This window comes from Taeniopygia guttata, chromosome 10, assembly GCF_048771995.1.
Source record: "Taeniopygia guttata chromosome 10, bTaeGut7.mat, whole genome shotgun sequence".
In the NCBI taxonomy this organism is placed as follows: Eukaryota; Metazoa; Chordata; class Aves; order Passeriformes; family Estrildidae; genus Taeniopygia; species Taeniopygia guttata.
In genome coordinates, this window is record NC_133035.1 from 2,703,608 (window position 1) to 2,716,937 (window position 13,330).

The 13,330-nt window shown below is 56.0% G+C and overlaps 1 protein-coding gene across 2 annotated transcripts; it reads left to right on the plus strand.

The window, feature by feature from the left end:
• Positions 1–4,492: 4,492 nt before the first annotated feature.
• INSYN1 (inhibitory synaptic factor 1) lies at positions 4,493–12,103 on the plus strand. Of its 2 annotated transcripts, none has more exons than XM_072933963.1 (3): positions 4,493–4,636; positions 5,312–5,692; positions 11,348–12,103. In XM_072933963.1, the coding sequence occupies exons 2-3, from the start codon at positions 5,486–5,488 to the stop codon at positions 11,981–11,983; spliced, it is 843 nt and encodes a 280-aa protein (XP_072790064.1). In that variant the 5' UTR covers positions 4,493–4,636; positions 5,312–5,485; the 3' UTR covers positions 11,984–12,103. The 2 variants fall into 2 exon arrangements, with proteins under 2 accessions (XP_072790064.1, XP_041574340.1); XM_041718406.2 differs by having other exon boundaries at positions 4,496–4,636; positions 5,186–5,692.
• Positions 12,104–13,330: the final 1,227 nt, after the last annotated feature.

Sequence of the window (13,330 nt, forward strand, 5' to 3'; positions counted from 1 at the left end):
CGAATTGCATCAGTGGGGATAAAAAAAAATGGAATTTCCCATTTTCCCGCTTTTTGAACCTTTCAGGGATCCCTTTTCCTGCCCAATTCCCGCCACTTCCCGATTTTCCCGGGAAAAGCCCATTCCCAAAGGAAAACCCTGCCCAAGAAATGGGATTTTTTTCCCAGCTTTTGCCTCTTTGGGGCCGTTTGGGATTTTCCCTCTCGATATGAAATCCCGAATTATGGCGAACGCCTGGAATTCATCGGGAATTTGGCTGGACCCCCCCCCCCTTTTTTTGGGGGGGAATGTTGAATAAAAAAACGGAATTCAAAGACGGAATCCCCAAATCCCAAACCCCATGGTCAGTGGGATCCAAAATCCCTCTGGATCCCCCAAGAATTCCCAGGTTTTCCCCTCAGGAAATGCTGGAGTTGATGAAGCAGGGCAGGATGGAAATCCGGGAAAATTCCCAAATCCCCAATCCCAAACCCAAAATCCCATATCCCAAATACCCAATTCCCAAATCCCCATTCCCAAATCCCAGTCCCCAAATCCTGATTCCCAAATCCCAAGTCCCAGATCTCAAATCCTGGATCCCAGATCCTAAACCCCAAATCCTGGATCCCAATTCCCAGATTCCAGATCCCAAACCCCAAATCCCTAAACCCCAAATCCCTAAATCCCATAACCCAAATCCCAAACCCCAAATCCCCAAATCCCAAATCTCCAAACTCCAAATCCCCAAGCCCCCAAATCCCAAACCCCAAATCCCCAAACCCCCAAATCCCAAACCCCAACCCCCAAATCCTGGATCCCAGTTCCCAGATTCCAGATCACAAACCCCAAATCCCTAAATCCCATAACCCAAATCCCAAACCCCAAATCCCAAATCTCCAAACTCCAAACTCCAAACCCCCAAATCCCCAATCCCCAAATCCCCAAACCCCCAAATCCCCAATCCCCAAATCCCCAAACCCCCAAATCCCAAACCCCAAACCCCAAATCCCAAATCCCAAACCCCCAAATCCCAAATCCTCAAACCCCCAAATCCCCAATCCCCAAATCCCAAACCCCAAATCCCCGATCCCAAATCCCCAAATCCCAAGTCCCAGATCTCAAATCCTGGATCCCAGATCCTAAACCCCAAATCCTGGATCCCAGTTCCCAGATTCCAGATCACAAACCCCAAATCCCTAAATCCCATAACCCAAATCCCAAACCCCAAATCCCCAAATCCCAAATCTCCAAACTCCAAATCCCCAAACCCCCAAATCCCCAATCCCCAAATCCCAAATCTCCAAACTCCAAATCCCCAAATCCCCAAATCCCCAAACCCCCAAATCCCCAAATCCCAAATCCCCAAATCCCAAACCCCAAATCCCAAACCCCAAATCCCCAAATCCCAAATCCCGGTGTCACCGCCGCCAGGGGGCTCACGCAGCCCGCGCTGGAGCGGCCAATCCCGGGAAAACCCGGGAATTTTTGGGATCGGGATTTCTCGGGAGAGCGAGGCCGGGGAATCCCAAACTCTCGGCCGGAATTGGGGAATCGCCTCCGTCCCGGCATTCCCGGCGGGAATTTCCCATGTTCCAGAAGGTTCTGTGGCTCCGGAAGGATCCAATCCCAACATTGAGGCAGGAGAAATTCCCAGATCCAGGGGTTGCGGAGAATTCCCAAATCCCCAATTCCAAGCCCCTAAACCCCAAATCCCCAATCCCAAATCTGAAATCCTAAATCTCCAGTCCCCAAATCCCCAATTCCCAATGTCAAATACCCAATCTGAAATCCCCACTCTCAAACACAAAACTCCAAATCCCAAATCCTCAATCCCCAAATTCAAATCCCAAATCTCCAAATCCCAAATCCCCGATCCCCAATCCCAAAGTCTTCAAATCCCAAATCCTCAATCCCCAAATTCAAATCCCAAATCTCCAAATCCCAAATCCCCAATCCTCAATCCCAAAGTCTTCAAATCCCCAAATCCCCAATCTGAAATCTCAAATCGCAAACGCCAAACCAAAAATCCCAAATTTTTAATGCCAAAAACCCGAAATCTCCAATCCCAAATCCCCAAAGCACAAATCCCCAAGTCCACCTCAGCATCAAACAAATCCCATTCTCCAGGGGCTCCAGAAGATCCCGATCCCACAGGAATTCCCATCACTTCTCCCCAGCAGGAACAGGAAAGAATCAGTGGAACTTTCCCCCAAAAATTGGGAATTTTGGTGGGAAAAGAATCTAGGATGGGATTTTTTGGAACTCCATCCCAAAACCCCTAAATCCTGAATTCTGGAGCATCCAGAATCTGTCCATCATCCATCATCATCCATCCATCATCCATCATCATCCATCCATCATCCATCCATCATCCATCCATCATCCATCGTCATCCATCCATCCATCCATCCATCATCCATCCATCCATCCATCCATCCATCCATCCATCAATCCATCCATCATCCATCATCCATCCATCATCCATCCATCCATCATCCATCCATCCATCCATCCATCCATCCATCCATCCATCCATCCATCCATCCATCCATCATCCATCCATCATCCATCCATCATCCATCCATCATCCATCCATCCATCATCCATCATCCATCATCCATCCATCCATCCCGCTCTATCCCCGCTCCATCCCGCTCCATCCCGCCCCATCCCGCTCCATCCCCGCTCCATCCCGCTCTATCCCCGCTCCATCCCGCTCCATCCCCGCTCTATCCCCGCTCCATCCCGCTCCATCCCCGCTCTATCCCCGCTCCATCCCGCTCCATCCCCGCTCTATCCCGCTCCATTCCCGCTCCATCCCGCTCCATTCCCGCTCCCGGTGCCTTTAATTCCCGTTTCCCGGCGCAGGCCCGGCCCCTCCGGTGACACAGCAGCGCCGGCGCGGGGCCGGGCGGAGCGCGGGGAGGCTGCGGCCGGAGCGGGGCCGGGCCGGGCCCTCCGCCGCTCATGGCCCTGCCCGGGGCCCGCTCCGCCCGCCCGGCGCCCGGCGAGAGCCCGGCCCTGAGCCCGCAGCGCCGCCGGTGCGTCCGGGGGGCTCCGCCGGAGGGGGGTCCGGGAGGGCGGGAGCCGCCGGTGCGTCCCGGGGGAGCGGGAGCGGGGATGGGGCACCGGGGGAGCTCCGCCCGCCCCGAGCACGGGGACAGCCCGGCCCTGCCGAGCCCGCAGCGCCGCCGGTGCGTGCGGGGGTCCCGGAGAGGGGACACGGGGAGAGGGGGTTCGGGAATTGGGGAATGGGGATGCGGGATCCGGGCGTGGAGGATGCGGAGAGCGGGAATCGGGAATGAAGGAACCGGGGATGGAGGATTCAGGAATAGGGGATGGAGGAACCGGGGATGGAGAATGCGGGAACCGGGGATAGAGGAACCGGGGATGGAGGATGAGAGCGGCGGGGACAGACACAGGGGGATGCGGGCAGCGGGGCTGGAGGATGCGGGAACCGAGGATGGAGGATTCGGGAACCGGGAATTGAAAATTCGGGAACCTGGGCTAGAGGATGCGGGAAACCGGGGATGGAGGATTCGAGGATGGAGGATTCGAGGATGGAGGATTCAGGACCGGGGAATGGAGGATTCGGGTACCGGGAATTGAGAATTCGGGAGCCGGGGCTGAGAGATTCGGAGAGCGGGGCTGGAAGCTGCGGATACCGGCACCCTCCATCCCCGGAGCCCCGGAGGACGCGGGGACCGGGGCTGGGGATTGCCGGTACCGGGGCTGGGGATTGCCGGTACCGGGGCTGGGGATGGCCGGTACCGGGGCTGGGGATTGCCGGTACCCGGGCTGAGGGATGCACCGAGGATGTACCGGTACCGGGGCTGAGAGATGCCGGTACCGGGGCTGGGGGATGGCGGTACCGGGGCTGGGGATTGCCGGTACGGCGGATAGGGGATGTACCGGGCATGTACCGGGGCTGAGAGATGCCGGTACCGGGGCTGGAGATTGCCGGTACCGGGGATGGGGATTGCCGGTACCGGGGCTGGGAGTTGCCGGTTCTGGGGATGGGAGATGCCGGTACCGGGGCTGAGGGCTGCCGGTACCGGGGCTGGGGATTGCCGGTACCGGGGATGGGGGATGTACCGAGGATGTACCGGGGATGCACCGGGGATGTACCGGGGATGTACCGGGGCTGAGTGCTGCCGGCACCGTGGCTGGAGGATGCCGGTACCGGCGAGGGAAACGCGGCCCTACCGATCCCCGCTCCCCGTGCGCACCCCCGAGCCCGCTCCCCCCGCCCCGCCCCGCTCCCCCCGCGCCGTTCCCGGTTCCCGGGGGGGCACTCGGGGGCACGGCGCGTTCTCCCCCCGCCGCGGCCGGGGCGGGGCCGGCACCGGAGCGCGCCGGGCTGGGGGGATGGCAGCGGGAAGGGCTCCGGGAGGGGCCCCGGGGCCGCTGTCACTCCCCCGCCGGGCTGTCCCCGCCGGGCTGTCCCCGCCGGTAACGTAACGTGTCCCCCCCGCCACAGCGAGCGGAGCAGAGCGGCCCCGGCCCCCGCGGAAAAGCCCTGAGGGAGGCGGGAGCCGGCGGCGAGGAGGAGGAGGAGGAGGAAGAGGAGGAGGAGGAGGAAGCGAGGGAAGGAGCCGGGGGAAAACAGGAGCGGGAAGAGCTCGGAGCGGAGCCCGGGAGCGGCCGGAGCGCGCCGGTGAGTGCAGAGTGTCCCCGTGTCCCCGGGGTGTCCCTGTCCGTGTCCCCGTGTCCCTCTGGGTGTCCTCCTGTCCCTGTGTGTGTCCCTCTGTTCCTGTCCGTGTCCCCCTGTCCCTTTGGGTGTCCCCTCTGTCCCTCCGGGTGTCCCTGTCTGTGTCCCCCTGGGTGTCCCTCTGTTCCCCTGTCTGTCCCCCTGTTCCTCTGGGTGTCCGTCTGGGTGTCCCTGTCCCTGTCCGTGTCCCCGTGTCCCCCTGGGTGTCCCTGTCCGTGTCCCTGTGTCCCCCTGGGTGTCCCTGTCCGTGTCCCTGTGTCCCCCTGGGTGTCCCTGTCCTTGTCCCCCTGTCCCTCTGTCCATCCCCCGCGGTCCCACCCTGCCAAGCTCAGCCTGGGGAGGACAGCGGGAGCCCACAGAGGCGGGGTGGAAGGGGAGGGGGTGACATTCCCAGCGACACTCCCAACCCCCATCCTGCCCCCCACAATTTGCGGCGAGGAGCAGCCTGAACCCTCCCCAAGAACCTTCCCGTCCCTTGTCCCTCTGTCCCCGCAGGAGGACAGCCGGACACCGGACCCGCCACCCTTCCTCCTGGGCGACACCCGCTGGAATTCCGCTTCCGAGCAAACCCTCTCCTCCTCTTCCTCCTCCTCCTCCTCCTCCTCCTGCTGCCGCCACCAGCGGTGTCACCGCAGGGCCACCGGCGGAGCGTCCCCGCATGGTGCAGCAGCGGCGGCGGCGTTAAGATGGTGAGAGCTGGCCGGGCCGGGCCGGGCGGGGAGGATGAGCAGCGGCACCGGCAGCACCGGCAGCACCGGCAGCACCGGCAGCACCGGCCCGGCCGCTTAGGGCACGATGGACTCACGGAGCCGCCGGGATGCGCAGCCCGCCCGCGGCACCGCCAGCACCGGCACCAGCACCGGCACCGGCACCGGCACCGCCGCCGCTCCCTGCGGGGCTGAGGGAGAGCGGGAGCGCATCCGCGGCCGCATGAGGATGGTGATCGGGCAGCTGGAGGGAATCCTGCGGGAGCTCAAGGAGGTGGCCAAGGAGCTCCGAGAGGTGCGGAAACAGCCCCGGGGCTTCGGGGCAGTCCCAAAGGGAACGGGGTGGATGGACGGGCCGGTCGGGATGTGGCAGCGCCACGGGGTGATTCACCCTGAGGTGGGGTTGTGAAAAAGGGGAGGAAATTTGGGAATCTCTGAGGTGAATTTCCAAAAGAGAGGAGGAAATTTGGGTGTTCCTGAAGTGGATTTCCGAAAGACAGGAGGAAATTCGGGAGTTCCGGAAGTGGATTTCAAAAAAAGAGGAAATTTGGGTATCCCTGGGGTGGATTTCCAGAAGAGAGGAGGAAACTTGGGAGTCCCTGAGGTGGATTTGGAAAAGACAGGAGGAAATTTGGGTTTCAGAGAGGAGGAAATTTGGGAGTGCCTGAGGTGAATTTCCAAAAGACAGGAGGAAATTTGAGTATTCCTTGAGTAGATTTCCAAAAGACAGGAGGAAATTTGGGAGTTCCAAAAGTGGATTTCCAAAAAAGAGGAAAATTGGGTATCCCTGAGGTGAATTTCCAAAAGAGAGGAGGAAACTTGGGAATCCCTGAGGTGGATTTCTAAAAGAGAGGAGGAAACTTGGGAGTCCCTGAGGTGGTTTTGGAAAAGACAGGAGGAAATTTGGGTTTCAGAGAGGAGGAAATTTGGGAGTGCCTGAGGTGAATTTCCAAAAGACAGGAGGAAATTTGAGTATTCCTTGAGTAGATTTCCAAAAGACAGGAGGAAATTTGGGAGTTCCAAAAGTGGATTTCCAAAAAAGAGGAAATTTGGGTATCCCTGGGGTGGATTTCCAAAAGAGAAGAGGAAATTTGGGAATCTCTGAGGTGGATTTCCAAAACACAGGAGGAAATTTGGGAATCTCTGGGGTGGATTTACAAAAGTGAGGAAGAAACTTGGGAGTCCCTGAGGTGGATTTGCAAAAGACAGGAGGAAATATGGGTGCTCCTGATGTGGATTTACAAAAAAGAGGAAACTTAGGTATCCCTGGGGTGGATTTCCAGAAGAGAGGAGGAAATTTGGGAATCTATGAGGTGAATTTACAAAAGAGAAGAGGAAACTTGGGAGTCCCTGAGGTGGATTTGGAAAAGACAGGAGGAAATTCGGGAGCTCCTGAAGTGGATTTCCAAAAGACAGGAGGAAATTTAGGAGTTCCGGAAGTGGATTTCCAAAAAAGAGGAAATTTGGGATCTCTGAGGTGGATTTCCAAAAGAGAGGAGGAAATTTGGGAATCTCTGAAGTGGATTTCCAAAACACAGGAGGAAATTTGAGGGTTCCGGAATTAGATTTCCAAAAGACAGGAGGAAATTTGAGAGTTCCGGAAGTGGATTTCCAAAAAAGAGGAAACTTATGTATCCCTGGGGAGGATTTCCAAAAGAGAGGAGGAAATTTGGGGATCTCTGAGGTGGATTTCCAGAAGAGAGGAGGAAATTTGAGTGTTCCTGAAGTAGATTTCCAAAAGACAGGAGGAAATTTGGGAGTTCTGGAAGGGGATTTCCAAAAAAGAGGAAAATTGGGTATCCCTGGGGTGGATTTCCAAAAGACAGGAGGAAATTTGGGAGTTCCTGAAGCGGATTTCAAAAAAAAAGGAGGAAATTTGGGCATCCTTGAGGTGGAATTTCACAAGAGATGAGGAAATTTGGGTATCCCTGGGGTGGATTTCCAAAAAAGAGAAGGAAATTTGGGAATCCTTGAGGTGGATTTCCAAAAAAAGAGAAGGAAATTTGGGAGTCTCTGAGATGGATTTCCAAAAGAGGGTAGGAAATTTGGGCATTCCTGAAGTGGATTTCCAATAAAGAGGAAATTTTGGAATCCCTGAGGTGGATTTCCAAAAAAAGAGAAGGAAATTTGGGAGTCTCTGAGATGGATTTCCAAAAAAGAGGAAAATTGGGCATTCCTGAAGTGGATTTCCAAAAGAGAGGAGGAAATTCGGGAGTCCCTGGCTGGTGGCTTTGAGCCAAGGTGGGATCATGGATTGAGGTTCCCTTAGGGCCACCAAAAATGTCCTGGAATTGTGACACTGGGGTGTCCCTAATGGAGCCTTTGGAATGTGCTTGGTGTGGGATCATGGATTGAGGTCCCCTCAGGGCCACCAAAGTGTCCTGGAATTGTGGCACTGGGGTGTCCCCATGGAGGACTGGGGAATGTCCATCCCAGTGTCCATCTTTGCTCAGGGCCACCAAAGTGTCCTGCATTAGTGACATTGGGGCACCCCCATGGAATCTTTGAGATGTCCCTGGCTGGTGATCTGAGCTGAGGTGGGATCATGGATTGGGGTCCCCTCAAGACCACCAAAAATCCTGGATTTGACACTGGGGTGTCCCCATGGAATCTTTGGAATGTCCATCCCAGTGTCCACCTCTGCTCAGGGCCACCAAAGTGTCCTGGATTGTGACATTGGAGTGTCCCCATGGAGGATTTGGGATGTCCCTGGCTGGTGGCTCCGAGCCGAGGTGGGATCATGGATTGAAGTCCCCTTAGTGCCACCAAAAATCCTGGAATTGTGACATTGGGGTGTCCCCATGGAGGATTTGGGACATCCCTGGCTGGTGGCTCTGAGCTGAGATGGGATCACGGATTGGGGTCCCCTCAGGGCCACCAAAGTGTCCTGAACTTGTGACATCCTGGTTTTCCTGGTTTTCCTCCTTCCTTCCCATCTGTGCCAGGGAAAACCACGATTAAAATCCTTGGATGGAAAAATCCCCAAATCTCCGTTCAAACCACCCCAAAAATTCCCATGGGAAGGGCCCATCCCGTCTGGAATTTCTGGAATGGGATCAATGGGGTTCCCTCGCAGCCTTTTCCCTGGAAAAATCCTGCTGGCGATCCCAATGGGAATAAATTCCCTAATAATGCTGGGATCAATAGGGGATTAACCGGGAACGCTCGGGAACATCCAGGGGTTGTCACCCCAAAAAAAGCAGCTTGGGAGAGGGTTGGGAATTATTTAGGAGTGGGATTTTGGGGAATTTTGGGAGCTGGGTTTTGAGGACTTTGGGAATTGGTTTGGGGGATTTTGGGAGTGGGTTTGGGGATTTTGGGAGTGGGTTTGGGGATTTTGAGAGTGGGTTTTGGGGATTTTGGGAATTGTTTTGGGGGATTTTGGGAGTGGGTTTGGGGATTTGGGGGAGCTGTGTTTTGGGGGATTTGGGAGCTGGGTTTGTGGGATTTTGGGAGCAGTTTTTGGGGGAATTTTGGGAGCAGTTTTGGTGGGGTCTGGGCCTGGATCTCTCTATCCAGGGCTCAGATCCACTTCCCAATCCTCTTCCCAAATCCCTGTGGGGACGGAGAGCCTGTCAGATCCCACCCTTGGATCCTGTCAGATCCCACCCCTTTGATCCCATCAGATCCCAAACTTCGATCCCATTGGATCACAGACCCTTGATTCCATCAGATCCCACCCTTGGATCCCATCAGATCCCAAACTTCGATCCCATTGGCTCACAAACCCTAGATTCCATCAGATCCCACCCTTGGATCCCATCAGATCCCACCCCTCTGATCCCAGCCCATAATCCAGGATCTGGAACCACCAATCCCAACCCCAGCAGGAACCTCCAGCTTGGCTTGCAGCCAAAATTCCCAAAATCCCATAAAAACAAGGATGGGGCTCCAGCTGTCCCACGTCTGCCCGAGCTGGGTGGGAACAGCCGGGATTTTATTGGGAAACTCCTGGCTGACACCAGGGACTCATCCCAGACTTTGTCCCCTGTTTGGAGGGGACAAATCTCCCCCAGTTCCCTGGGAATGTCCCCAGGGATTCATCCCAAACACCCTCATGGGCTTGGAGGGGGCAATTCCCCCCAAATTCCCTCATCCCAAACCTCCTCCCCTGCTTGTGGGGACGAATCCTTCCCAGTTTCCTGGGAATTTGTCCCCTAGAAGCAGGAAAGGGGATTCAGGATGAATCCCTGGGGATGTTCCTGGGAACTGGGGGATTTTTCCCCTATAAACACATGATGAGGTTTGGGATGAATCCCTGGGGATATTCCCAGGAAACTGGGGGGATTTTTCCCCTATAAACACATGACAAGGTTTGGGATGAATCCCTGGGGATATTCCCAGGAAGTTGGGGGGATTTTTCCCCTATAAACACATGATGAGGTTTAGGATGAATCCCTGGGGATGTTCCCGGGGAATTGGGGGAATTTTTCCCCTATAAACACATGATGAGGTTTGGGATGAATCCCTGGGGATGTTCCCAGGAAATTGGGGGGATTTTTCCCCCTCCAAGCTGGAAAAGCTCCGCCAGGCTCCATGAGGGAGGGAAAAGAGGGGGAGTAAATCCCAAATCCTTCTTTCCGTGTTAATCCCCCACGGGAGCCGGGTGTCACCGAGGGATTTAACTCTCGGCTTAAAATAGGGAATGATCCTAAAAATAGCCTGGAGTGACACTAATGCCAAGATGGGGACAGCCACAAGTGACACCAATCCCGGGATGGGGACGGGATTGGGATTGGGATGGGGACGGCTGTGAGTGACATCAGTCCCAGGATGGGGACGGGATTGGGATGGGGACAGCTACGAGTGACACCAATCCTGGGATGGGGCCAGGATCGGGATTGGGATTTGGATTGGGATTGGAATGCACTTCCTGCTGTTCCTGCTTCGTCCCGGTCCCTCCTGTGAGGCTGGGAAGGGACCTCAGGTGACAGGGCCATGTTGGCCCTATCCCAGGGCTGAAATTCCCATGGAAAACAGAGGAGATATTCCAGCAGAAGCATTTGGTAACAGAGTATTCCCAAATACTCCCAGCCTTCTTCCCAATTCTTCCTTGTCCCAAAAATGGAGAGGTCAGAAAATCCCTTTTTTAACTCTCTTGCTCAAATTCAGCTCTTTCTTTCCCAGAAAAGAGGAAAAAATAAAAGGAAAAGGGATCGCAAAGGGGTAAAACGAGTTCTTCTGCTTTCCAGGCTTCCCTGGGGATATTCCCAACAAGCTTCAAAGCCAAAGCTTGAGGGATGGAGGGATCCCATTTTATCTGGAAGTGTTGGGGTGGGGCAACAAAGCAGAAATCCAAGGGGAGGTGTTGGGACCATCCATCTATGGATCCATCCACCCATCCATCCATCAATCCATCCATCCATCATCCATCCATCCATCATCCATCCATCCATCCATCATCCATCCATCATCCATCCATCCATCATCCATCCATCCATCCATCCATCCATCCATCCATCCATCATCCATCCATCCATCATCCATCCATCCATCCATCCATCCATCCATCCATCATCCATCCATCCATCCATCCATCCATCCATCCATCCATCCATCATCCATCCATCCATCCATCCATCATCCATCCATCCATCCATCCATCCATCCATCCATCCATCCATCATCCATCATTCATCCATCCCTCATCCATCCATCCATCCATCCATCCATCCATCCATCCATCCATCCATCATCCATCCATCCATCCATCATCCATCATCCATCCATCCATCATCCATCCATCCATCATCCATCCATCCATCATCCATCCATCCATCCATCATCCATCCATCCATCCATCATCCATCCATCCATCCATCATCCATCATCCATCCATCCATCCATCCATCCATCCATCCATCCATCCATCATCCATCATCCATCCATCATCCATCCATCATCCATCCATCCATCATCCATCCATCCCGGTGTCCATCTCTCTCCGCAGGTCGTGTCCCAGATTGACCGCCTGACGTCGGACTTCGCTCTGGACCTGGAGCCGGACGCTTGGACTCCGGCCACAGCCAGCAGCACGTCCAGCAGCGACCGGGGCGGCGCCAGCCTCGAGCTGGGCCCGCTGGACTTCGCCGCCTCCGACGTCCTCTCGGACAGCTGGGAATTCTGCTCCTTCCTGGACGCCTCCACGCCCTCGGACCCCGGTGATTGCCCGGAGCCCCCGCGGCCGCCGCCGGCCCGGCTGATGAACGGGGGGGTCCCCGTGGCCAACGGCCCCCGCGGGGGCGGGGGGACCCCGGATTCCTCCAGCGAGGAATGTTTCGGGAGCGCCGCCGTTCCCAAAATCCCGGCCCAGCGGCCGGCGGGGACGCGGGAGCGCGTCCGCTTCAGCGACAAGGTGCTCTACCACGCCCTGTGCTGCGATGACGACGGCGACGCCGACGACGGCGGTGACATTCCCGACGATCCTGCCGGGAAGGGGCCTCGGGAGCAGCTCCTGAGGAAGCCGGGCGTGATCCCGATCCGCAGGGCCACCAGGAACAGCAGCACCCAGACCGTGGCCGACAAGAGCACGCAGACGTTGCTGCCCTACGTCCCGGCCAGGCAGAGAATTCCCAACAAAAACTGAACCCGGATCCGGGTTTGGGAAGGGTTTATGGGGAGGGGGAAAAATCCCTGGGAAAGGGGCTGGAAAAAATCTATATATAAATATAAATATATATTTCAATAAATCCGTACTCCTCATAAACGCTGAGTGAGAAGGTGGCAACAAATATCCCGATATCCCAATGGTTTTCCAGGCTCAGGGAGTTTTAAATGCCTTTTTTTTGAGGGATAGAAGGATATAAATCATATCCTTCAATAAATCATCCAGCACGGAGAAATCCTGACCCGACACGGATGTGCCAGGAGGAGACGGTCTCCATTCCGGAGGGCGGGAATGGCGCAGGGACTGGGATGTGGGAATGCTGGAGGGGGTGGCAGGATTGGGAAGGGAGAATTTCCCTTCCCTGGGATGCCTTATCCCTGTTTGGTTTAGGGAAAATCAGTGGGGTCGGATTTTCTGGCTGAGGGGGCTCGGGATGGCTCCAGGATGTCACTGGAATGTCACCGGAATGTCTTTCCCAACTCTGAGAGGGACAACGAGGGGACCACCAAAACCCCCAGGAACGAGGACCTGGCCTTGGAAACTCCTCCCCCCTCGATTCCCAACTTTTCTGGCGGAAATATCCCCCACCTCACGTCCTGTATCCACCTGAAAATGCTGGATTTGGAGCTGCAGTTTTCCTGAGCTCCCTAATCCCGCTCTTCCACATCCAAAGCCTGATTTTTCAGGGGAAGGAATCAGGTCCTGCTCTGGGAAACGAAGGAATCTGGAGCTCCAAATCCACCCCAGGTGTTTTTCCGAGGTATCCAAAGGGGTCGGAGCAGCAGCTGCTCCTGGGACAATGTTCCCATGTCCTTCCCGCTGGCACCACGTCCCACAGGGACACATTTCCATCCCGGAGCATTCCTGGCACGAGGCTTTTCCAAGGTTTTTCCGAGCCAAAAACGCCACCTCAGCTCCCGATTGCCAATCCAGGTGAGAGGAGCTGCATTCCCGAGCTTTTCCAGGCGCCATCCCAGAGCTGGGACCGTGGGATGTGCGGAATTCTGCTCGATGTAACCCAACCTGAGCAGGGCGAAACGAGCTTTTCCCCAAATCCTGCTGGATCTGATTGCGATTTTATTTTTTGGGCACACTGGGGAGGAGCAGCCTGGGAGCATCCTGGATTCCCATGGGAATATCCCAGTTTTGTTTGCCCGGCCCCACCGGGACACCGGGCATGGCGGGCAGAGCCCGGAGCACCGGTACGGCACGGCCCGGAGCGGGCTCGGCACGTCCCCGGCTCCCGGCGGGATCCAGGGGCAGGGACAACAACGAGGACACGGCCGGGAGAGCCTCGCGGGCCGCAGTCGGTGCCGGGACGATGAG